At 43.5% G+C, this 24,829-nt stretch overlaps 1 protein-coding gene and 1 long non-coding RNA gene across 3 annotated transcripts in view; both read left to right on the top strand.

The window, feature by feature from the left end:
- LOC310838315 overlaps nt 1-24,829 on the top strand; it is a 110,729-nt gene that overhangs the window by 63,187 nt on the left and 22,713 nt on the right. The window lies entirely within an intron of this gene.
- LOC310837420 (vomeronasal type-2 receptor 26-like) lies at nt 8,614-20,894 on the top strand. 2 transcript variants are annotated; one of them, XM_083723999.1, is made up of 5 exons: nt 8,687-8,900; nt 9,199-9,414; nt 16,934-17,161; nt 17,606-17,732; nt 18,673-20,403. In XM_083723999.1, the coding sequence occupies exons 1-5, from the start codon at nt 8,730-8,732 to the stop codon at nt 19,581-19,583; spliced, it is 1,653 nt and encodes a 550-aa protein (XP_083580125.1). In that variant the 5' UTR covers nt 8,687-8,729; the 3' UTR covers nt 19,584-20,403. The 2 variants fall into 2 exon arrangements, with proteins under 2 accessions (XP_083580124.1, XP_083580125.1); XM_083723998.1 differs by having other exon boundaries at nt 8,614-9,414; nt 18,673-20,894.

Here is a 24,829-nt window from a genome sequence, read left to right as displayed (position 1 = left end):
TGGCACTTTCAATTTCTTGCTGTGTGATGTTACAATTCAGGTTTGATTTCATTTCTTGGGGTATTTTTTGTAATCCATTAGTTCTAAGGAATTGATCGACCTCAGATCCTTTTTGCGGCCCTTGCGAATAAAGATTTTTAAAATATCTCTGGAAGCACTTTCTAATTTCATCGGGTTTCTGTACCATTCTCCCATCAATCTCTAGATTTGTAATTGTATTAAGTTTTTGTCTCTTTTTCAACTGCCACGCAAGCAGTTTCCCACATTTGTTAGCAGATTCAAAGGATCTTTGCTTCATTTGCTTGATTTTCCATTCCACCTCCTGGTTTATCAGTTTCGAATATTGTGCCTGGTAGAATTTCACTTCTCTCAACACCTCCTTTGACTTAGGCCTAGATCTTAGTTTCTTCTCTCCTTCTCTTATTTTCTCCAAAATTTTCTCCTTTTTTTCATTCCAGAGCTTTTTCTTGATCGTATTTTGCTGAATTAGAAACCCTCTCATAACTGCTTTACTTGCGTCCCAGACTATTCTTTTTTCCATAGATGTATTCAAATTAATCTCAAAGTAGTCCTTTAAGGTTTTTTGGGCCTTCTTAACAATCTCCTGATCTCTTAATAAAGTGTCATTCATTTTCCATCTAAAGGATCCGGTTGTGTTTAGTCTCAATTCCACTTTCATAGCATTGTGGTCGGAGCAGGTTTTTGGGCAGATTTCCACTTTTCTAGTCTTTGGTGCCAGTCCCCTGGTTATCCAGATTTGGTCGATTCGTATCCATGTCAGGTGAGCTTCAGAAAAGAAAGTTCCTTCTTTCTCCAGGGGGTTCTTGACCCTCCATATGTCAATTAAGTCCATATTGTCAGTCATTTCAAAGAAAGTTTTTGGTAGTCTACCGTCTTTCGAAATGTTGGTTCCTTGCGACTTATCCATATTTACAGACACAACCCCATTAATATCGCCAAGCATAATGACATTGTTATAGTCCAAATAGTCCAGCATTGTCTCATGCAGCTTCCTAAAGAATTCTGATTTTCCCTCATTTGGAGCATATATGCCTAAAATCAAAAATTTTTCACCTTGCGTCTGAATTTCAATCGCCAAGATTCGGCCTTGTTCATCTTTAAATAGAAATTTCGGTGAAAGGCTCTCCTTAGCATATATCACTACTCCTCTTTTCTTAACTTTATCTGAAGAAATAAATTCTTGACCCAATCTTTTATTTATTAGCACTTTTCTGTGGAGCCTTGTCACATGTGTTTCTTGTAGGCAAATAACGTCCAATTGTTCTTTTTTCAAAATATGGAAGACTTTTCTTCTTTTTTCCGGGGATTTTCCACCATTTATATTCCAGCTAAGGAACTGCAGAGACATCTTGGTTCAGTTGGTGAGTCTTGCAATGGGGTATCTTAGTTTCCCCCCGAATCCGGAGGTGGTAGTGCAAGTCCAGAACCCGAAGGTATATCTTTTGAAGGTGAGCCCGGCGGTGGTGGTGGCCAAGACGCAGCAGCTCTTTTTTGGAGGTCCTCTTCGTGGTCGTATAGGAACTTCTGTAGATCCTCAGGTGATTTAATCTTGATTTTCCTTCCTTTGTAGGTGAATGACAATCCTTGTGGGAACTCCCACCTATAAGGAATTTCGTTGTATCTCAACAGTTTAGCCAAGTCCATATACGTAGACCTAAGATCCAAGAGATACTTAGGTATATCTCTGTAAATTTCAGCCTTTTTCCCTTCTGTCTCCAGGGGTTTCTTAAAATGTAGGCCTAGTACTTTGTCCCTCTCTTCTTTTGATCTCAAAATAACTAAACAGTCTCTGGACTTGTCTTTCTTTACAACTCTTCCCAGCCTAAAGGCTGTCACTATTTTGAAGTCCTTATCTTCTTCGATTCCCCAGAATTTGGAAAACAAAGTTGTCAGAAATCCCGCTAGATTGTCCTTCTCCAATTCTGGTATGGCCCTTATCCTGAGGTTACTTTCCCTACTTTTCAATTCAGCCAATGCCAGGTAGGCTTGTTGTTCACCTACCTGTCTTTTCAGAGGCCTTACTTCCCCTTTAATCTCATCAACCTTTGCAATCGCCTGCTCAGCTTTCTGGTTGGCTTCCGCAGCTAGTTTCTGGTTTTCTGCCGTGGCTCCTTGCAACTTTTCAATAGCTTGGGTATGCTGCAAAACCTGTTCAGATAATTTGCCAATAGAGGATGTGGCTTGGTCAATTTTTAATGTTTGATTGTCCACTTTTTGGTTCAAAACTGATAATTGCTCCAAAATCTGTTTTAAAACTAGATCAGGTCCTCCAGTTGCCATCTCTTCTGCAGCAGGCTGTAGGGTTCCCACCTCCTGTGCTATTAGCACAGTTGGGACTGATGATCTACGTTGATGAGTTAAAGTTGTTTGGACAAGTTGCGCAGGTTTTTTATCTTTCTCTTTTTCATTTTCCTTGGCTTTAGCTGCTCTTGTTTTCCCTGCGCCACTCATTCCGCACCTGCCTCTGTTCAAGGTCAAATTTCCCTCTGTCCCATGAGAAATACAAGTCCACAGTGTAAACAATTAAACCACAAGGAAGTCACAATAAAATACAGTTCCCAGGCTTCAATATCTCCTCAATCCTCTAGGGGGAATGCTTCTCAGATTTCAAGGAAGGAAAAGTCTCATCTCCGCCATTAAATTCCTCTGTCCCCTGAGTCAAATCCCATGAGCAAAAACGGAAAAGTTCCTCAAGTTCCCTATTCCGAAAAGTAAAGCACAAGGTAGCAAGAGGGGTCCCAGCAACAATGTTTAAATGCAAGTGTCTCAGTTCATGTAGCAACAGTATCAAATCTGCAGTTTGACAGTTCTCTTTGTATCTGACAGTCCGACTACTGGGTTGCTCTTATTCAATCACGCAATTCCAAACTCGGAAGAAAGTTCCAAAAATAAAATCCATAACTATTACAGAAAAGTTTCCTCTTAACTTTCAGAATGATAGATCAATCAATGCTCCTCTATTCAACTTTTTAAAGTCTCTTTTAAATGCTTCAGCTCGCCTCCAGGCTATCGCTTTAATCTGGTTAGCAAGATCGGGAGACGGACTTCCTGTTACTCGCCTCCCGTTTTCAGCCAAATTCATCCAAATTAGTCCAAAAAAAATTTTTTTTTTAAACCCCTTACTCACGGGTATATTTCAGCCAAATTTCCGATGTTTTCAGGAAGAAAGGTCGGCGCTCATCGGCAGCAGCAACGCGGCTTTGCATCCACGAAAAGAGCGATGAACTCACAGCGCCGCTCCCCCTTTCACGTTCCGGAGCCTCTTACGAGGTCCCTTCTTCGTTTCTGGGGGGGTTCTTGGCGCCCGCCGAGTCCCACGGCCGCAAGCTCACTCTACCTGCGGTTTTCCTTGCTGGGTCTCCGCTTTGCCGCAGCGGACGACCCTTTTTCGCGGAGCCCCTCTTCACAGAGTAAAGAGGACCGCCATCACCGTTTCGCGCCGCCTCCGGAACCTCACCTCACATTCCTCTCAAAGATGGGGTCAATTTTAGTGGACTCAGAGGAGAACTTTGGGCAAATCCCTTGAGTTTTCATGAGAAGTAAAGGGAAGGGGAAGGGGGAAGAGTGATGTTGTGTCAGGCGTGGAGTTCTCCTCTCCCTTTGGTAACATCACTGATAAGAAGTCCTTTTATTACAGCATCATGTTGCAAGCAGAAATACACAGCTCTCCGCAAGGGGAGCCGTTGGCTGCTCTAAATCCTCCTTCTGACTTCCGTAGCATTTTAGGTGCCAATGGGAAGTTCCTTCCTCCCTCTGACTTCTTTGCTCTCTGATATGTTCAGACCTCCGAGTCTGTGGTGAGGGGGGGTTCCCCACACTCAAGTGACATCTCAACTAGCTGCCCCCTCCCTTTGGGTTCCCTTGTCATTATCTCGTACCTGGGCAACTCCTCCCTCAGCTGTTCAGCTCCTGTCTCTCTCTCTCTCTGCTTCTGAACATGCTGAGGACTGTCGGACTTGCGTTCGACCAAGCAACTCTTCCGGTCGAGTCTGTGATTAACGACCTGAGCCTTTGATGAGGGTCCAAGCACATTACCCCATTACGCAGAGTATCCAGCACGCAGGGAAGGAGCCGAGATAGTATGTGCTACATTGCAAAGAACATTTTATTTCTAACTACGAAGGCAGAAAAGAAATATACATGCTCTCTCTGTGAAAGCAGAGAGCAACTGAACAACAAAGGAACAGGAAACCAGTAAACATCACATCCGTCTCCCATCTTCCGTGAGACTTCCAACAGTATGGAATCTCTGGAATGCAAAACAGAGTCTTTTGACTCCAAGCACTGCACAGTGGCAACAAACAGAAACTGACATGGACAAGGCGGGGGGTGACTTTTCTCCTCCATCTCTCCATCGGCGGGAACCTGGTCTGCCATAAAATGCATTCCCCGGTCCTCGTCCTTAGACTATTCCCTGACATGTTGAGATCATGCCCTTTTTAAAATTTTGATGCCGTCAATCATGGTATCCTCCTGAACTGACTTAGTGAGATGGGTGTCAGAGGCACCATATTACAGTGGTTCTGTCCATATCTTCAGTGTCACATCCAGAAAGAAGCGCTTGATGACTGCTCCTCACCCCCACCCCAGCATTTGTGCTATGGGGTGCTGCGAGGTATTATTCTCTCCCCAGCACTATTTAAGATCTATACGCTCTTTAAAATCTATATGAAGTCATGGGGTGTGGTCCTGAGGAGTTTTGGAGCAAGGGGCCACCAGGCAGTTGGAGGATGGATGGCGGCTAATGGATTGAGGTTGAATGCTGATAAGATAGACAAACTGTTCTTGCGGGACAGGGGGTGGGCTGGTGTGGAGGACTCTCTGGTCCTGAATGAGGTAACTGTGCCCCTGAAGGACCAGGTGCGCAGTCCGGGAGTCATTTTGGACTCACAGCTGTCCATGGAGGTGCAGGTTTATTCTGTGTCCAGGGCAGTGTCTACCAGCTGCATCTGGTACACAGGCTGAGACCCTACCTGCCCGCGGACTGTGCCCACAGAGTGGTGCATGCTCTGGTTATCTCTTGTTTGGACTATTGCACTGTGCTGTACGTGGGGCTACCTTTGAAGGTGACCCAGAAACTACAACTAATCCAGAATGCGGCAGCTAGACTGGTGACTGGGAGCGGCTGCCAAGGCCACATAGCACCGGTCTTGAAAGACCTACCGTACATTGTCTTCCAGTACGTTTCCGAGCACAATTGGTGTTGACCTTGAAAGCCCTAAATGGGCTCGGCCCAGTATACCTGAAGGAGCGTCTCCACCTCCACACTGAGGTCCAGCTCTGAGGGCTGGGTACAAATAATAAATTATTATTATTATTATTATTATTATTAACTATAATAGTATGCCGATAACACATAGCTCTAGGGACATGGGTGGCACTGTGACTTACTGAGCTTCTTGGGCTTGCTGGTTGGAAGGTTGGCGGTTCAAATCCGTGCGACAGTGGCAAGCTCCCATTGCTCTGTCCCAGCTCCTGCCAACCTAGCAGTTTGATGTTGTTGTTGTTTTTCTAAAATATATATATTTTATTTTAAAACATAAAGAAACATACAACAAAAAACAATACAAGATTCAAATGACGAAATTACGCTGAATCTCCTGACTTTCCCACATCCCTTCAATGGGTCCTAGTAGTAATATTTACACCTGCATATCAAAACTGTCCAAATTTTGCCTTTCCAAATTGTCCATACTTTCCATTAATTTACAAGTGTAGTTAAAATCCTGCTAATGTTTTAACCTGCTTACAATGTTCTTGCTTTCTGAGCTTCCCAGTTATTTTTGCCATTTCAGCATAGTCCATCAACTTGGTTTGCCATGTCCGCCCCTTCTTGGTTAAGGGTATCCTGTCAAAGGGATCTGTGAGGAGTTGCTTCTGTCTGGATGCCCAGGTGGGGGCTAGGGCCGTAGCACTCCTCTAACAGGGACCCCTCGGTGGTTACCCCTACTTGATGTAGGTCATGGGGGCCTGGTGTGGATTACCCTTAGATGCACCCCCAGTAGATGGACTGGGGTGGAGTAAGTGGCTATACGCAATGCCGATGCCAAACCATTCACATCTGTAATCAACAGAGTTGTGGCTCATTTGGACCCAATGTTATGCTGTTGTCTTGTCTGGTTTTTCATCACTTAGGGAGTGACAGGAACACAGGAGCTTGGCACACAATTTGTAGGCTCTTTGGATGATTCCCACTTCTAAAGGAGCAAGTGCATAATTTGGGGGTACTCTTGGATACACCTTTGTCACTAGAGACCCACATGTCCTCTATGGCTGTTTGTGAACAGGAATAGCCTGACCACTGGAGCACTGGAAAACTTGGAGCTGGACTACTGCAATGCACTCTTTCTGGGGCTGCCCTTGGGTGTGGTGCAGAATCTCTAGTTGGTGCAAAACGATGTGGCCAGATTGTCCTTGTGAGATTTTGGTCAAGAACATCTGGCACCACCCCCCCCCCCCATTTGAAGGACTATCCACTTAAACCTATTTTCTGCTTCCTGCAACTTCCATTCCTGATCCACCAGAGGACCTGTTCTCTTATTCCATGACTACTAAGTTTACCCAGGAGGCACCTTGTTGAAAGCTTTTTTGGAATTCCAAATATTGGTTTGTCTGTTTCTTTATTAAATGTTTACACTGCCCTTCATCCGATGAACTCAGGGTGGATCACAGCATAAAAATACAGCATAAGACCAAAAGGTATATTATAATAACAACAAGAACAAAAACAAAACAAGAAACCTACAAAAAAAATCTGCTGAATTGTCTCTGTCTTTACGTGCCATTTCAGTTCCCTTGTTCACCTCTCAAATTCATCAGAATAGCCCTATCCTGTGTTAGCATCATTTCGCGGGGGGGGGGGGGATTCTGCCAGAGTTCAAGTAGAATAGTTCAGGTAACTTCTAACTCTTAATCTTGGTACTTTTCACCAATCTTTGGCATTTGCATCTCACAGTTTGGAGGCAGATCTTGGAGTTTTCGCAAACATGTTTTTCTTCAGCCCTGCAGTTGCAGGTGGAGCTGCATAAAGTGTCTAGGAACTTGCAGAGGTGGTACTTCTTCTCTATATAATTATCAAATTATAGTGTGTGTGGTTTTTTTGTTTCCAAAGATCACATTTGAGTCCACTAAACGTGATGTTATGGATCTGAGGCAGAAAGGTCTGGCAGATATATGCCTCCTGAGCCACCCAAAACTTGGGGGGGGGGGGCTGAGATTTAGGGCAAATGATAACTGCACCAGAATGAGGTTGGCTTGACTTCTCTCCACTTCAGATGTGAACCCCTCTGTAGGGCTCCGTTAGTGAGAAGAAAGTTACTGCATCTTGCAAGGACCACAACAAAAGACTTCTAATTCTTTGTAAGGAAGGTGCTCGTTCCTGGGAGGAAAAAGATGGTCCTCATTCTACTGCTTCTACTGCCTTATGGGGACTGTGGGAAACTGAAGACAAAATGCCTCTTGTCTTTGGAAAGGGATGAGATAGATTCACCTAATTATTTCAGGCCAGGAGACCACCTCATCAGTGGGGTCATCTCTGCCACAAACACTCTGTTTCATCGTTATATCTTTAGCCAATGTCCTTCCACCAGCTTTTATTGGTAAGACATTTGTGGGGATGGAGTTCCTGGTGTTCCACTTGCTACCATTTCCATGAGATCCAACTCATCTCCAGTTACTTTCAGGGGCCTTTCTCATGATCTGGTACCTGCCTTTAAGAACATAAGGAGATCCCAATGGCAGATAAATTTGGAGGTGATTAGGCTCTCAGCGGCTACCAGTCACAATGGCTATGTTCTCCATTCACTGTCACAGGCACTATGCCTCTGGGTACCAGTAACTGAGAATCTCAAGTAGGGGAAGTGTTATTCTGCTCAGTTTTCCATGTGCATCTGGTTGGCTGCCTTGAGAATGCTAGAACAGATGAGCCTTGGGGATGTTTCTGCAGGATTTTTTTTGAAAGAGAGGTAGAGCTGAATATTAGAGGTAGAACAGAAATATTACTTGGTCGGTACTGGCATGTATATAATTTCTCCCCCCAGGAAAGGACCCACAAAGTACTGGCAGCTCCTCTCCTTCTTGTATGCCATTCAAGAGATCAACCAGAATCAAAAGCTGTTACCCAACATCACCCTGGGCTACAGCATCCATGAGAACTTTTTTGATGGAAGGGTGACCTATGATGCTTTGCTAGACATGCTGTCCATTGGGCAGCTGAACTTTCCAAACTACAGCTGTGGTAAACAGACTAACTTACTGGCTGTTCTCGAAGGGTCCGACTCTCAAAACTCCATCCAGATTTCAAACGTGTTGGCCATCTATAAAATCCCACAGGTAGGAATGGAGAGAGGTATAGTAGCATTATGATATTGGCAGGCATATTTTCAACTACCCTCCTGTTTATCCCTAGCATCAAATTTGCCTTCTTTACGGCTGCCACAACCTTCAAGGAAATCACCGTTCCCACCAAAGGGTCCTTGCACTAGACCTTCCTCCTTCCTAAGACCTTCCCAATCTCATGTTGGGCTTAGAAATATTTAGGCTTTGATCTGAAATCAAACAAGATACAAATCTTCCTTCTCTTCGCAGGTCGCTTATGCTTTTGTCTCTCATGTTCTGAATGACAAGAGGCATTTCCCTTTTTTCTACCGGATGCTCCCCAAAGAAGAAGCCCTGTACCCAGGGATTGTCAAGCTTCTCCAGCACTTCCGATGGACCTTGATTGGCCTCCTTGCACCAGACACCAACAATGGAGAGAGGTTCCTGAAGAGCTTGACACCCGTGCTCATCAAGAGCGGTGTCTGTGTTGTCATCTCACAAAGCATCCCAGGACCGAATACAAATGGAGTATACATTCCTCGTCTTCCATTCCGCAAGTGGAGGCAAGTGCATGTATTTGTTTACTATGGGGAAATGTCTTTTTTCTTAAATGGACTACAATATATACAACAGTTTTTTGACATATTGATGAAATTCATTGATGGGAAAATCTTCATCACAACAGTTTTGTGGGATGTCGCCCTGGAGCTGATGTATAATAAGATATCTTTCCAACACATCCATGGTATATTTTCCTTCTTCACTGAGACAAGTAAAGGGGCAAAATACGGTGATTTTCTACCCTTTTTCTTTGGTATTAAGAAGTTTTGGGAGGATGCTTTTAATTGTTCCTATTCAAAGCATGCATTCTCAGTGAAAGGCCGGACAAGATGCAGAGAGAGAGAGAAACTGGAGAGGCTTCCCCAAGATGATCTGGAAAGAATCCTCTCTCTAGACAGCTACAGGATCTACAACACTCTGCAAGCCGTGGCTCGTGCCTTAAATGCTGCATATTCATCTAGATCTAAGCAGAGGGGAACTGAGAGAATGAGACTTCAAAGGCTACAGCCATGGCAGGTATTTTCTTTCCCTTCATAGACATCTCAACTGAGCATGACAATCAATTGTAGTGTTGCAGATATTGAATATTGTGCAGTTTGAAACTATTGGAAGCATAAGAATGGGAAGCATTTGTTTCCTTTTGGAAATGAATTATTGTCCAGGCGCATAGAAATATTATTCACTCTTTACTCACAAACTCTTTATAACAGAATGAGAACATCATTCTGTCCAGCACAGGTTCGGGATCTCTCTCTCTCTCTCTCTCTCTCTCTCTCTCTCTCTCTCCCTCTCTCTCTCTCTCCCTCTCTCTCTCTCTCCATCTCTCTCTCCTGCCTTTCAGCCTCCAGGCTGTTTGCTTTACCTTCTGGAGAACTTCCTTTACATATTGACCCTTTTGAGTTTTGGAGCCAAAGACAAAAAGGCAACTCCCGTCAAAAAGGAGATAATGCAATCCAATACCTTCATCACATGATCTAAAGTTGCAACACTCACATGTTAAACCAGTTAGTTAATCTTAATCTCAGCAAGAGACCGGAGCCCTTTAGAAAAAAACTACTATGGAAAAAACTCAAAGTTTGCAAAACACATTACCCATTTTCCATTTTAAACCTTCCTTAATACATATACATTTTTCATTTCTGTTTGCTATTCTTATTCTTGCCTCATTGCACAGCCCCCCAAGCAACTGCTCCCATCATGTGCCCAATTCTCCTTTCCCCGCAAGTTGGAATTATTTTTGGCAGGGGAGATGACATTGACCAGGCTGTTTTCCGTGAAAGGAAAAACGAACCTAACTCACTCTTTCTGAAATAATCCAAGGGAGCAGCATCCTTCAAAAAACATGCTTACTAGGAGAAAATCACACAGAAATGCTGAAGAATTGTGATGAGTTTCTATTATTATTATTATTTTAAAAATGGTTCAGAAATGTGGAGAACTGAATTTAAGATTGGGGTTTGTGTGAGAGAGAAAAGAGTATGAACCAAAAGTGACAAGATCTCTCCATTACTATTTGAGTTTGCAACCAGCCCTAAGCAAAGGGGAAGTGGATTGTCAGTATGCTTCCATTATTGTTGTTGTTGTTGTTGTTGTTGTTGTTGTTTTTGTTGTTCTTGTTAGATAATTTTAATTAAATTTTCAATCGAACAATTCCAAATAAACATTTTACAAATATCCAATGACTTCCCTTCTTCTCTTTCCATGCTTCATTTTACATCTTATACACCCCTGCATATTTTGCTATAACCATTCAAATCAGTTTTCTACTTTTACATCCAGCAAACATTATTTACGGGGTTGAATTTGTCTTAATGCTGCCACCATTTTCAGCTGTATACAGTTATTTTCCATATATTCAATAACTGCTTTCCACTCTTCTTTCAGTGTATCTTCTTCTTGCTCTCTTATTCTGTATGTTAAATCTGCACGTTCTCCATATTCTGTTTTTTTTTTTTTATAATAATTTTTTATTGTTTTTACAAAACAAAAAAAGCAGGGAACAAGGGTATAGGAAAAACAAACAAATCACAAACAAATACATAAAACATGACTTCCCCATACCTCCCCTTCTCTGCATCATTATTTTATAATGTGTCAGCAACCCTTCAGTCAATTTCTCTATATATTCTCATTAAGTTTCCCCCTTTAATTTACGATTTACAGCTGTAGTTCTTTGTTTCTAGCCTCTCGACATCTTAACCGTCCAATATTTTACAATAGTTCTTAAGGTATACTTTAAATTTTCTCCAATCTTCCTCCACCGCCTCCTTCCTCTGGTCACGGATTCTGCCGGTCATCTCTGCCAATCCCATATATTCGATCACCTTCGTCTGCCATTCCTCCAGAGTGGGTAGTTCTTCCATCTTCCAATACTTTGCTAAAAGAATTCTTGCTGCCGTGGTTGCATACATAAAGAAAGTCTTATCCTTCTTCGGTACCAATTGGCGCACCATGCCCAGAAGAAAAGCCTCTGGTTTCTTTGAAAACGTCCATTTAAGGACTTTCTTAATTTCATTATAGATCATTTCCCAGTAGGCCTTAATTTTTGGGCAGGTCCACCAAAGGTGATAGAAGGTTCCTTCAGCTTCCTTACATTTCCAACATTTGTTATTGGGCAAATGATAGATCTTAGCAAGCTTGACTGGAGTCATGTACCACCTGTAAATCATTTTCATAATATTTTCTTTCAAAGCAGTACATGCTGTGAATTTCAAACCGGTGGTCCATAACTGTTCCCAGTCAGCAAACATAATGTCATGACCAACATCTTGTGCCCATTTAATCATAGCTGATTTTACCGTTTCATCCTGTACATTCCATTTCAGCAGCAGGTTATACATTCTAGATAAGTTTTTTGTATTGGGTTCTAACAGTTCCGTTTCTAGCTTTGACTTTTCACTCTGGAATCCTACTTTCCTGTCCAGCTTAAACACTTCATTTATTTGGTGGTAATGTAGCCAATCTCTAACTCTATGTTTTAATTTTTCATAGCTCTTTAATTTAAACTTTTCTCCATCCTTTTCTAACATTTCATCATATTTTAACCAATTTGAGTCCATGTTAAGTTTTTTAACTGCTTTTGCTTCCATTGGTGATAACCATCTGGGGGTTTTATTTTCCATTAAATCTTTGTACCTGATCCAGACATTATACAATGCCTTCCGTACCATATGGTTTTTAAAACTCTTATGCACTTTCACCTTGTCATACCACAGATACGCATGCCAGCCGAGGTTATTATCATAACCTTCTAGATCTAAGATGTCTGTGTCCTCAAGAAGTAGCCATTGTTTTAACCAGCAGAAAGCTGCTGCCTCATAGTAGAGCCTCAAGTCCGGCAGGGCAAACCCCCCTCTATCTTTTGCGTCTGTTAAGATCTTAAACTTAATTCTGGGCTTTTTGCCCTGCCAGACAAATTTAGATATATCTTTTTGCCACCTCTTGAAACACTCCATCTTGTCCAGAATTTGTAAAGTCTGAAACAAGAATAACACTCTCGGCAATACATTCATTTTGATAACAGCTATACGGCCTAACAAGGAAAGTTTCAGTCTAGACCATATATCTAGATCCCTTTTGACTTCTGTCCAACATTTCTCATAATTGTCCTTAAATAAATTAGCATTTTTTGATGTTAAGTTTACCCCCAGATATTTAACTTTTTTAACAATTTCCAAACCCGTTACATTTTGAAATCTATCTTTTTCTTCCGGTGTCAAATTTTTCCCCAACACTTTTGTTTTTTGTCTGTTCAATTTGAATCCTGCCACTTGACCAAATATCTCAATTAGGTCCAACACTCTTTTCGTACTCTCCTCTGGCTGTTGTAATGTTAGAACTAAGTCGTCTGCAAATGCCCTTAATTTATAATGTTTCGCTCCGACCTGAATACCTTTAACCAGCGGGTCCATTCTAATCATGTTTAACAAAACCTCCAGGACAGATATAAACAGGAGGGGAGACATAGGGCATCCCTGTCGTGTACCCTTTTCTATTGATATATCATCCATCACCATACCATTCACGATTAATTTTGCTTTTTGTTCTGCATATATCGCACCTATACCATTTTGAAATCTTTGGACTACCCCCATTCCCTGGAGATTCTTCATCATAAAATTCCAATTGATATTGTCAAAGGCTTTCTCCGCATCCACAAAGATCAAAACTGCCTTTTTGTTAATGTCCATTTCCAACAGTTCCAGAATGTCTAAAATATTTCTCACATTACTTGACATATATCTCCCTGGGAGAAAGCCTGTTTGGTCCTTATGAATCTCCCCTACTAGCACTCTTTTAAATCTTTTTGCCAGAATGTCTGCAAAAATTTTATAATCCACATTCAACAGTGATATAGGCCTATAGTTTTTTACTTGGCTTTTGCCAGTCTCTGTCTTTGGTATAAGTGAGATGAATGCCTCTTTCCACGATTCGGGAGCCTTTTTCCCCTCCAAAATTTGATTGCAAACTTCTTTCAATGGTTGAGTCAACCATTCTTTTAACATTTTGTAATATCCTGCAGTTAAACCATCCGGTCCTGGAGATTTCCCCAATTTCATATTCTGAATGGCACCCTCTATTTCTTGTTCTGTTATTCTCCCATTTAAGGTCATCTTATTCTGTTCTGAGATTTTTGAAAGTCCATATTTTCTGATGAATTCCTCTATTTTTTGCTCGTTTGTTGGGCCTTGCGCGTACAGTTTTTTGAAGAAGCTTTGGAAACAATTGCTTATCTCATTTGGTCTAGTGATTATTCTTCCATCTTCTTCCAAAGATGTTACAGTATTCAGTTTTTGTCTTTTTTTCAATTGCCATGATAGCAGTTTCCCACATTTATCTGCCGATTCAAATGTCTTTTGTCTCATCTGCTTTATCTTCCATTCTATTTCTTGATTCATCAGTTCCATATATTGCATCTGATAGAATTTTATTTCTCTTAATATTTCTTGTGACTTTGGTTTAGATCTTAACTTCTTCTCCTTCCTTTATTTTTTCCAGAATTTTCTCTTCCCTCTCCTTTTGCTTTCTTCTCTTTAGGGAATTCTGCTGAATAAGAAAACCACGCATCACGGCTTTACTTGCATCCCAGATTGTTCTTTTCTCCACATTTGTTCTTAAATTTATCTCAAAGTATTCTCTTAAAGTTTTTTGGGCCTTCTTGTAGATTTCTTCATCTTTTAATAGGGTGTCATTCATTCTCCATCGAAATGTTCCCGCCGTTGTTTGTTTCATTTCCATTTTTACAGCATTATGGTCGGAGCAGGTTTTTGGGCAGATTTCTATCTTCTTAACTTTTGATGCCAGATTGTTAGAGATCCAAATTTGGTCAATTCTAGTCCATGTCATCTTTGCTTCGGAGAAAAAGGTTCCCTCTCTTTCTAGAGGGTTCCTTGTTCTCCAAATGTCTATTAAGTCCATGTTGTCGGTCATTTCAAAAAAAGCCTTTGGTAGTCTCCCGTCCTTGGATATCACAAGTCTTTGAGCTTTGTCCATGTTTGTGGAGACTACTCCGTTCATATCGCCCATCATTACAATTTTATAGTCCATAAAGTCTGATAGAGTCTCATGCAGTTTCTTGAAAAATTCTGCCTTCCCCTCATTAGGTGCATACACCCCTACTATTAAAAGTTTTTCTCCTTGCGATTGAATTTCAACTGCCAAATATCTTCCTTGCTCGTCCTTAAATATCATTTTTGGGGCCAATTTTTCTTTAATGTACATCACTACGCCTCTTTTTTTGACTTTATCTGATGATATAAATTCCAATCCTAGTCTCTTATTTATCAGAAGCTTCCTGTGGGTCCTGGCTATATGTGTTTCTTGGAGGCATATTATGTCCAATTGTTCTTTTTTTAGAATGTAAAAAACTTGTTTTCTTTTTCGGGGAAGGTTCAAACCATTACAATTCCAGGTTAATAGTTGCAGAGACATCTTTGTTTATTGATGGGTATCTGTTCCTCCGACCGCACCCAATAATTGTTCTTCTTCGGTTGGTGGTGGTGAAATAAGTCCAAATGATAGATTTGAAATGTCTGTTGGTTCTCTTAGGGTCACAGTCCCTTTTTGTAAGTCCTCAAAGTTTCTTTCCAAAAACTGGTCCTTGTCCTGTATTGTTTTGATCTTTATCTTCCTCCCTTTAAAGTTGAAGGACAATCCTTGTGGGAATTCCCACCTAAATGGGATGCTATTTCCCTTCAGCAGGTCAACAAGGTCTTTAAAGTAGGTCCTTACTTGCAAGATGTAACGAGGGATGTCTTTAAAAATCTGTATCTGAGAGTTTCCTATCACCAATGCCTTCTGAAAATGTAGATTTAATATTTTGTCTCTCTCTTCTCTGGATCTTAATGTGATTAGACAATCCCTCGGCTTTTTGCCTTGTCTCCTGCCCAGCCGGAAGGCTGTGGTTATCTCAAAATCTTCTTCTCCTTCCCAATCCTCCAACCAAAATCCATGAATATTCTCTGTAAGGAATTCCTTAAGGTCGTCCTTTTCTTCCTCAGGGACAAGTCTCAGCTTCAGATTCTTCCCTTTTCTCTCAAGTTCCATCAAGGCCAAAGTTGCATCATGTTCACCCACTTTCCTCTCAATTGGAACAAATTTTCCTTTAAATTCCTCAACCGTACTTTGAGCACTCTCGGCTATCCTCCTCGTTTCTGTATTTTCCTGTATTAATTTATTTATGGAGTCGGTATGAGATGAAATCGTTGTTGTGTTCAGGTCTAATCTTGTTGTAAGTTCTGTCAATTTTCTGGAATTTTCTGCCAACTTCTTGGAGTTGTCTGTGGATTGCTTTGTCAATGCCTCTAGAGACTGGTTTATTTTAAGCAGTGCCTGTGTCATAGAATCCATTGATGCTGTTGTTACTCTTTCCTGTGCAGCTGGTAAGCCTGCCGTGGAGGCCCTTTTCTTTTGTGCTTGTGCTTTTGTTCTGGCCCTTGTTGATATTTCCTCCACTGGATTGCTCATAGCCAAGGTCGTTCTCACAGGAAAGGTTTAAGTGGAAAATCCCACTGTTATTTTTTCCAATGGAACAATGTCTCTCTTTCCCTCTAGGGGGAGTAAAATGTATCCCAAAAGTGAAAGTCACAAAGAAGCCTTAAGCATATATCGATACAAATCCAATAGTCCAACACGAGCTTTACTTTGTATCAAGGTAAAACAATCTTCTAAATAAGCCAAAACCGTTACTTTTTGTCAAATAGAGTCATTCACATCTACAGTCCGATTTTGACAGCTCCCTTTTGACAGTTCCCCTTTTCCGGCGATACAACTCTGATCAGGCAGCCCCTACCAGGGGGGTTTAGCGGTGAGGGGGGATGACTTCTCTTAATGTTTTCAGCAGGTTAATAATGTCTCTTTTTTTCTTCTTCCCCCCCTATTCCTGCCCAAAAGGGGGGGAGGTTACTCTCTGATGTCGGGCTTGTAGTTTTAAAAAGCACTTGTCATATAAAAACAACTTGATTTTTTCGTTGCTTGATTAAACATGCAGTTTCCGGGGGGCAGACTTCCTTGATTTAATACCTCCCGTTTTCAGCCAAATCCAAGTTTTTAAGTCCCGTTAATAGTTGTTTTTAAGTTCTTACTCACGGGTATCGATGCCAATTGTAGTTTCAGGAAGGAATCGGCGCTCTCCGTTAATGGCGACGCGGCTTCACTCTGCGGGCTGGGTAGCGACTCTCAGCACCGCGCTCACACCCGATGCCGCTCCGGAGCCTTTAAAAAGGCTCTTTCGCAGTACCGGGGGGCGCAAAGGTGCCCACCGAGTCTCCTTGTTCGCAGGCTTCAGCGCCTGCGATTTTAAGGGTCCCCCGCTCGCCGTAGCGGGTCAGACCCGAACTCGCAGAGCAGTCTCGCCTCGGAGCTCGAGGCTAAGACCGCCATTAAAACGCTGGCGCCGACCGGAAGTCCCCTGAGTCCACTTAAGTTGCCAATCCTCTTTAGCTGGGACCTCGCTGACTTTCCATTTCTGGGCTAGCAAAACAGGGGCCTCTGCTTCCCTTTATTCTAAATGCTCTCATCTTTGCTTCTGTTCCAGCTCCACCCTTTCCTAGGAAGCACCCAGTTCTACAATTCTTCCATGGACAGAGTGTATTTGGATGAGAACGGGGAGCTGGCAGCTGACTTGGACATTGTGAACTGGGTGGTGTTCCCCAATAAATCCGTCCTCAGAGTGAAGTTTGGGAGTATCGACAGACAGGGATCCCCAGACCTGAAGTGCTCCATCGACCAGGAGGCCATTGAGTGGCCCAAGTGGCTCAATCAGGTGACGGGGAGTGGGAATGATGCCTGTCATTTTGCTGTCTTTTCTATGAGCTCTAATAAGTGCTCCCTGTTCTGTGGGCTGCTGCCCTCACTTGCCTGTCAACTCCAGCACTGGGCTGTTGTTCCAGATAGTTCCTACAGCTCCTCTGCTCAGCTGGCTGCCAAAGGAGGCTTCCTGCTAAACTGTGTGTATGGGGAAAGGGGGGTTCCTCGCTTTTCGGTTGCTACATGAATTTTATTAGTAGTGAATAGCTCATGGCCCATATACAGAACTTTATTTAATGGAGGTCCTTTGTTTTTTCTGAATTAAATCATGAATCATTCATGTAATGGACAGTGATGGGAAATGCTGAGTTTCAAGCTATAGTCTAGATGCTACAGCAGATGACAACAAACTATCCCTCAAAGAACAATTCTCATTGACGCTCTTCGTCTTTGTGCCTAGACCCTTCCTACTTCCAGGTGTGTGGAAAGCTGTCGCCCTGGATCCGTCAAGGTGATTCAGGAAGGGAAGCCTCTTTGCTGTTATGAATGTCTTCCCTGTGCAGAAGGGACCATCTCCGCTCAGGAAGGTGGGTGACTCCAAGGGAAAGGCTAGCCTTGGGGAAGAGAGAAGGGTTCAGTCAGGAATCTCTCCAAACCAATTCTGGGCAGGATCAGTCTGGTATGCTTCATGTGTGGGAGAGAACTGGGTGGTTCAAATCATCATCATCATCATCAATCTCTTTTTATGATTATAGTTTACGATATTGTTCTAAAATGTATCATCATCATCATATATATATAAATATGATCAAATGTGAAGGAGGGAGGTCTAAACCACGGAGCCTCTTGGTCTTGCTGATCGGAAGGGCAGCAGTTTGAAACTACGCGACAAGCTGAGGTCCCGTTTCTCTCTGAGCTTCTTCCATCCTAGCAGTTTGAAAGCACACCAGTGCAAGTAGATGGATAGGTGTCACTGCAGCGGGAAGGTAAACGGTGTTTCCGTGCGCTCTGGCATTCGTCATGGTGCCCCTTTGCACCAGAAGCGGTTTAGTCATGCTGGCCACATGACCCAGAAAGCTGTCTGTAGACAAACACCAGCTCCGTTGGCCTGAAGCAAAATGAATGCTGCACCCCATAGTTGCCTTTGACTAGACTTAACTGTCCCGGGGTCCTTAAGGAGGGAGATTGTTATGGACCTAGGGTAGATATTAGACTTCTGCACAGACCCCTGATCCTCCTTTTGGCCCTGGTATAGGGGCTCCAAGCAGCCCAACCTGCCAGAGGCCAAGCAGGGGATCGCCAGCCCTGGAATCTGTCCCACATTTCTTTGGGGTAGAGCTAATGTTTAGAAAAACCTAATTAAATACCTGTAGTGATCTGTGGCTGTCTAAGACTGACTTCTTCTACAACTGAATCTCTCCCAAGAGGCTAGATACTGCTCAGGGCTTGGCCAAATCCAGCGTATTAGACATTACTTTCTCTCTCTCTCTCTCTCTCTCTCTCTCTCTCTCTCTCTCTCTCTCGCAGATGCAGACCATTGCCAAAAATGCCCAGAAAATCAGCATCCAAACAAGAACCGAGATCAATGTGTGTTCAAGCATATCACCTTCCTAACCTATGAAGAATCTCTGGGGGTTGTCCTACTTTCCCTTGCCCTACTGGGGTCCTTAGCCACAAGCTTTGATTTAGGAATCTTTATTAAATACAATGAAACTCCCATAGTCAAAGCCAACAACCGGGACCTCTCCTACATCCTCCTGGTTTCCCTCCTGCTTTCCTTTTTGTCCTCCTTCCTGTTCATTGGGAGGCCAAGGAAAGGGACCTGCCTTCTCCGACAAACGGCCTTCAGCATCATCTTCTCTATTGCTGTTTCTTCTGTGTTGGCAAAAACCATCACTGTGGTTCTGGCCTTCCTGGCCACCAAGCCAGGGAACTCATTGAGGAAATGGCTGGGGAAGAGTCTGGCCAACTCCATTGTCATTTCCTGTTCCTGTGTCCAAGTTGTCATCTGCATGATCTGGCTGGGAATCTCACCACCATTCCCAGAATCTGACATGCACTCCCAGCCTGGGGAGATCATCCTGCAATGCAACGAAGGGTCTGTGGCCATGTTCTATGGTGCCCTGGGCTACATGGGCTTCTTAGCGGCCATCTGCTTCACGGTGGCTTTCCTAGCCAGGAAGCTGCCTGGGGCCTTCAATGAAGCCAAGCTGATCACCTTCAGCATGCTGGTCTTCTGCAGTGTTTGGGTGTCCTTTGTGCCCACCTACCTGAGCACCAAGGGGAAATACATGGTAGCCGTTCAGGTTTTCTCCATCTTGGCCTCCAGTGCTGGGCTCCTGGGCTGCATCTTCATTCCCAAATGCTACATTATTTTGTTGAGACCTGATCTGAACACAAAGGAGCACCTGACAACAAAAACAAAAGATAGCATCTGATTCTTAAAATATTATTTTTCAGGAAGGTAGAGAAGTGATGTTCTTGAAAAATAATGTTTCAATTTAAAAAATCATTACCCTCATTTGATCATGTAGAACAAACCAACTTAATGGAAATAGTTATGAAATTTGGCTGAAAATTTGTTAATACTTTGGAAGATACAAATCACAGGGAATTCACATTACCAACATTTGGTTCCAAAATTCTTAGAGCAGAACAAGGATGTCCACTGTCACTCCTGTTATTTCTCCAAGTGAATCTCCATCCCCCGGCTCTCTCACTTCCTCATTCATCATCACCTCCTCTGCAGGTGCTGCTAAGTACCCTCTGTCTTTGAGCTCTTTGCTCTCCTACTTTTAAGGCTCGCTGGGTTCTGGGAGATGGTGGGTCTAGAATAGTTTCTAATGACATGTCAGCCAGATGTTGCTCTGGCTTTCCCATGATTTCCCAACTTTCCCCCTCATCTGCCTCTGAGCTGTGACTTCCCTCAAACCCCTGTTGTCAATCTATACTGTCTTCTTCCTCTTCCTCCTCCCTGGGAGGGTCAGGATGGAGAGGTGGTCTCCCCCATTCCGCCCTGGCCCTTGGTCATCTTGGTCACTCTCCACCCCATACCTGCCAACTCATCAATATCTTCCGTAACTTATGGTGCCCAGAACTGGACACAGTATTCCAGGTGTGGTCTGACCAGCACAGAATAGAGTGGGACTATTACTTCCCTTGATCTGGACGCTATACTTCTGTTGAAGCAGACTAAGATTTCAACGTTATTTTTATTAGAGTTAAGATTTGTTATCTTTCCCCCCTATTTGTATAATTTAAAAAAACCACCACACCTTTCAATGCTGTATTTTAAAATGTTGTGAGCCATGCAGGGACCTTAAAGTGAGGGCTGGTAATCAATATTATTATTTAATATATTAAAAAGTTGCTGCATCACACTCATGTTGACTCATGTTAAGCTTCTGGTATAATAAGCCACTTGTCCTATATTTAGGCCTCTGCTTATTCTCTTCAGTCTCAGCAAAGGTGCTGTTAACATTTTGCTCCTTCAGACCATATACACAGGGACCTAGGTCCACATTTGGCCAGAATCTTACCCGCTCAACTGTCATCTCTAACCCCCCCCAATAATTCAATCCCCCCCCCGGTCCCTGTTTCATTTCACTTCCTCAAAAAAATCCTCGAATGTTTTCACTGAATGTAATAAGAAGGGAGTGTATTATGGAGGGGGGAGCTCCAGGCGGACATTTCCACAGTGGTGGGAATGTATTGATGGTTTTTTATTAAAAAATTGATGATTTACAAAAGTGTGCAATGGCTCTCTCTCGTATTTTTTTCCCATGTAACATTCTTACAATTCAGTTTCATTTGTTGAGACATAAGGAAGAAAAGGGGGAAAGAGGTGGAGGGGGGAAGGAGGGTGGGGTTGGGGTCGGGTGGCAATATTTCTATTTTACTTACTATATGTAGGGTTTGGTGTCAGCGTTGCTTGTGCATGTTCTTTGCTGTTCACTTGTGTTCCTTTGGTGGTGAGAGAGGTTGGGGTTGGCCTAGGGTGTGCTTGTTCATTTGTGGTTGGCTGTGGTGGTCTTTGTTTTCATGGGTGAGGGGGGTGGGTGGGTGTTTTGGATCAGGTTAGCCATATTGATTTGTATGCTGTTGGTGGGTTTTTGCCATTGTCTTGTTGGGCTGTGTGTGTGATAAAGGGGAGCCATACAGGGGTGAAGGTGCCTTCTTCTATTTGTCCCCATGTCAGTTTCAGTTTATTGGTTAATTTTTCCAGTAGGGCTGTTTCCCATACTATTTGGTACCATTGGCCCATGCTTATTCCTGACAGGTCTCTCCAGCGGTGGGAATGTTGTGGGAAAGGGAATGACAATGAAACAGAGGAGGAGGAGGAGGAAGAGGAGGAAAGGGTAAAGGCTTGTTGCTTGGGGAGGGGGGTAGATAAATCAGTGAAGGACAAGACAGTTCTGAGCAGCCTGGGCAACTGCTGCTTAGGTGGACCAGAAAGCATAGAAAATGACCTTTACTGCAGTCAGGCCAAAGGAGAGCAAAATAGGGAAGGGAGGGCTAGCCAGGAAGAAGAGTGGGAGCTGCCCTTGATGCTGCATAAAAAAAAAAAAATAGAGTATGCACTAGGGTTATAACTTTTTGACCTCAAAAACAAACAAACAAACAAACAAACAAACAAACCCCACCCCCTGTATTATAATGGGATGAACTTTTGCTTAGAAATACTGAAAAGGGGACTAATTATTCTCAGTTGTGAAAAAAGGTCACTCCGAAATGGAAAGTTGGAATCACTGTATCTGTAACATTACTACTCATAAGTATTAGCACTTTAAAAAACTTTATGGAACTGTTTAGAACTTTTACAGCTGCCTGGAACTTCCGAAAACTGTATTGGAGAATCACGGGAGGCGGAAGCCATCCGTACTCCAGACACGAAGAAGCAATCAGGGTGCGTCGCACAATCAAAGTGATACGGGAATTTTATGGTCCTTATGTTCAAGACCCTTGTGTTTCTGGGACCCATAGATGGCTGTGGGGACATGCAACAGACCACGCTTATAGAGAGTTTGCATGAAACCCACAAAAATGGTTAGCTCCATTGGGCCCTTAAGTTTAGAAAAGGGGGGAGTTTCAGGGAGCATCGGGGGAAATCAAAACCCATTCCTCCTGATCAGAATTGTTGAGTTGATGACCACTGTAAGCAGATGAAAACATTAGCAGGATTGCAATAACACTTGTAATGTAGCAATTGCTATGGAGAAAATGAGTGATGTAAAATATGGAATATTTAATAGTATGCACTTGATAAGGTTGACATTAGGACCCATGTTGGGGAAGGTGAGAAGTCCAAAGGTTTAGAGAGATCTTTAAATATAGATATGTATGGTTGTGGGACGCGGGTGGCGCTGTGGGTAAAACCTCAGCGCCTAGGGCTTGCCGATCGCATGGTCAGCGGTTCAAATCCCCGCGGCGGGGTGAGCCCCTGTCTTTCGGTCCCAGCTCCTGCCCACCTAGCAGTTTGAAAGCACCCCTAAGTGCAAATAGATAAATAGGTACCACTTTCTAGCGGGAAGGTAAATGACGTTTCCGTGTGCTGCGCTGGTGCCGGCTCGCCAGAGCAGCTTTGTCAATCTGGCCACGTGACCTGGAAGTGTCTCCGGACAGCGCTGGCCCCCGGCCTCTTAAGTGAGATGGGCGCACAACCCTAGAGTCGGACACGACTGGCCCGTACGAGCAGGGGTATCTTTACCTTTATGTATGGTTGTATTGTTATAATCTTATACTTGTAAAATCAAATAAAAACTATTAAAAGAAAAGAATTGATGAGTTGGTTGTATTGAGTGCTCACAGCCAAGCAAAACGTTCAGGTTCATTGGGCCCTTAAATTAGAATGGGGGCTGAAGAGGCCACATAGGGCAGTGGGACTTGAAACCCATTCCTTGTGACCAAGAACAAGAGGAAATTCACACAGGGGTCCAAGCAACCCACCCTGAAAACAATATTAGCTTCATCCCTTTCTTATACCAAAATAGGCTTTCAGGGGCCACCTGGAAGGTTGGGGCGCTCTAACATATCCCTTGGGGTTGCGGGGGGATGAGATGGTTGTGCACAATCTGCCACCCTAAGAAATATGTTTGTGGTGACATTTAAAACTAGCCCGTTTGGGGTGTCCTAAAAGCGCGAGGGAAAGAAGGAAAAGCACAGCCACTTTTCATTTGTGATGTAGGCTTTTTGCTCTATCCCTCTCACTGTCTGCAGCTGTTTAGGGAATTGACAAGACAGGGGATATTTTATGCACCAAACCTTTCAGACTCAGTGCGAGAAATTATGAATCTCTGGAGAAATCCCTGGAGAAATCCCTGGGAAAAATAAGAATATTTATGAGGCAGGGAAGCATCGCCCTGGCAACCTTCTGGAGTCTCTCTGTGGCTTGAGGAGCAGATGCAGAGCTAGAGAAAACATGTTTGTAAGAACACAGAGAAGCAGATGCCCTGTTTTGACATGAGCCAGCATAGGGCGGAAAGGTCAGCTTGGATTTTAGATAGCAATGCACTGTCGTTGGGGTCAGGACCAATATATTCTTTTAGGATGTATGCAAATATATACATGCTCTACATAGGGTACCTACATCTGGACACTGTGAACTCATGAAACCCACTCCCTTTACAAGAATATTCTTATTCTTATTATTTTTTATTTATTGAGTTTACTGGTATATACTGTTGTATACATAGAGGTTTCAGGGGAGTTCACAGAAAAGATCACAACATATATAACCAGAAAAAAACAACAACCCAATAACACCCATCCCCTGAAAGGAGCCACATTTTAAAAGGGTATAGGATGTCAGTCAGGTCAACCAAAGGCCTGGTTAAAGGGGAAGGTTTTTGCCCGGTGCCTAAAGGTGTATAATGAAGGCGCCAGGCAAACTTCCCTGGCAAGAGCATTCCACAGACAGGAAGCCACTGCAGAGAAGGCCCCGTTCTCGTGTTGCTGCTCTACGGACCTCTCGAGGAGGCACACGAAGAAGGGCCTCAGAAGGTGATCTCAGGGTCCGGATGAGATCACCTTCTTTGACATCTGATGGGAGGGCGTTCCGCAGGGCGGGCGCCGCTACCGAGAAGGCCCTCTGTCTGGTTCCCTGTAGCCTCACTTCTCGCAATGAGGGAACCGCCAGAAGGCCCTCGGCGCTGGATCTCAGAGTCCGGGCTGAACGATGGGGGTGGAGACGCTCCTTCAGGTATACAGGACCGAGGCCGTTTAGGGCTTTAAAGGTCAGCACCAACACTTTGAATCATGCTCGGAAACGTACTGGAAGCCAATGCGGATCTCTCAGAACCGGTGTTATGTGGTCCCAGCAGCCACTCCCAGTCACCAGTCTAGCTGCCGCATTCTGGATTAATTGCAGTTTCCAGGTCACCTTCAAAGGTAGCCCCACATAGAATGCGTTGCAGTAGTCGAAGCGGGAGAAAACTAGAGCATGCACCACTCTGGCGAGACAGTTCGCGGGCAGGTAGGGTTTTAGCCTGTGTACCAGGTGGAGCTGGTAGACAGCTGCCCTGGACACAGAGTTAACCTGCACCTCCATGGACAGCTGTGAGTCCAAAATGACTCCCAGGCTGCGCACCTGGTCCTTCAGGGGCACAGTTACCCCATTCAGGACCAGGGAATCCCCCACACCCACCCGCTCCCTGTCCCCCCAAAACAGTACTTCTGTCTTGTCAGG

The sequence above is a fragment of the Podarcis gaigeae genome (assembly GCF_964106915.1).
Source record: "Podarcis gaigeae genome assembly, chromosome: 2".
Taxonomy (NCBI): Eukaryota; Metazoa; Chordata; class Lepidosauria; order Squamata; family Lacertidae; genus Podarcis; species Podarcis gaigeae.
The sequence above is the reverse complement of the archived record's forward strand: the minus strand, read 5'-3'. Positions and strand labels throughout refer to the sequence as shown.

Bases quoted from the DNA above. Each gene is read 5' to 3' on its own strand.
- LOC310837420 (XM_083723998.1), top strand. From the start codon at position 8,671: ATGCTCCCCAAAGAAGAAGCCCTGTACCCAGGGATTGTCAAGCTTCTC. The intron at 9,415-16,933 runs GTATTTTCTTTC...CTTCTGTTCCAG, and splicing joins AAAGGCTACAGCCATGGCAG to CTCCACCCTTTCCTAGGAAG. The intron at 17,162-17,605 runs GTGACGGGGAGT...CTTTGTGCCTAG, and splicing joins GGCCCAAGTGGCTCAATCAG to ACCCTTCCTACTTCCAGGTG.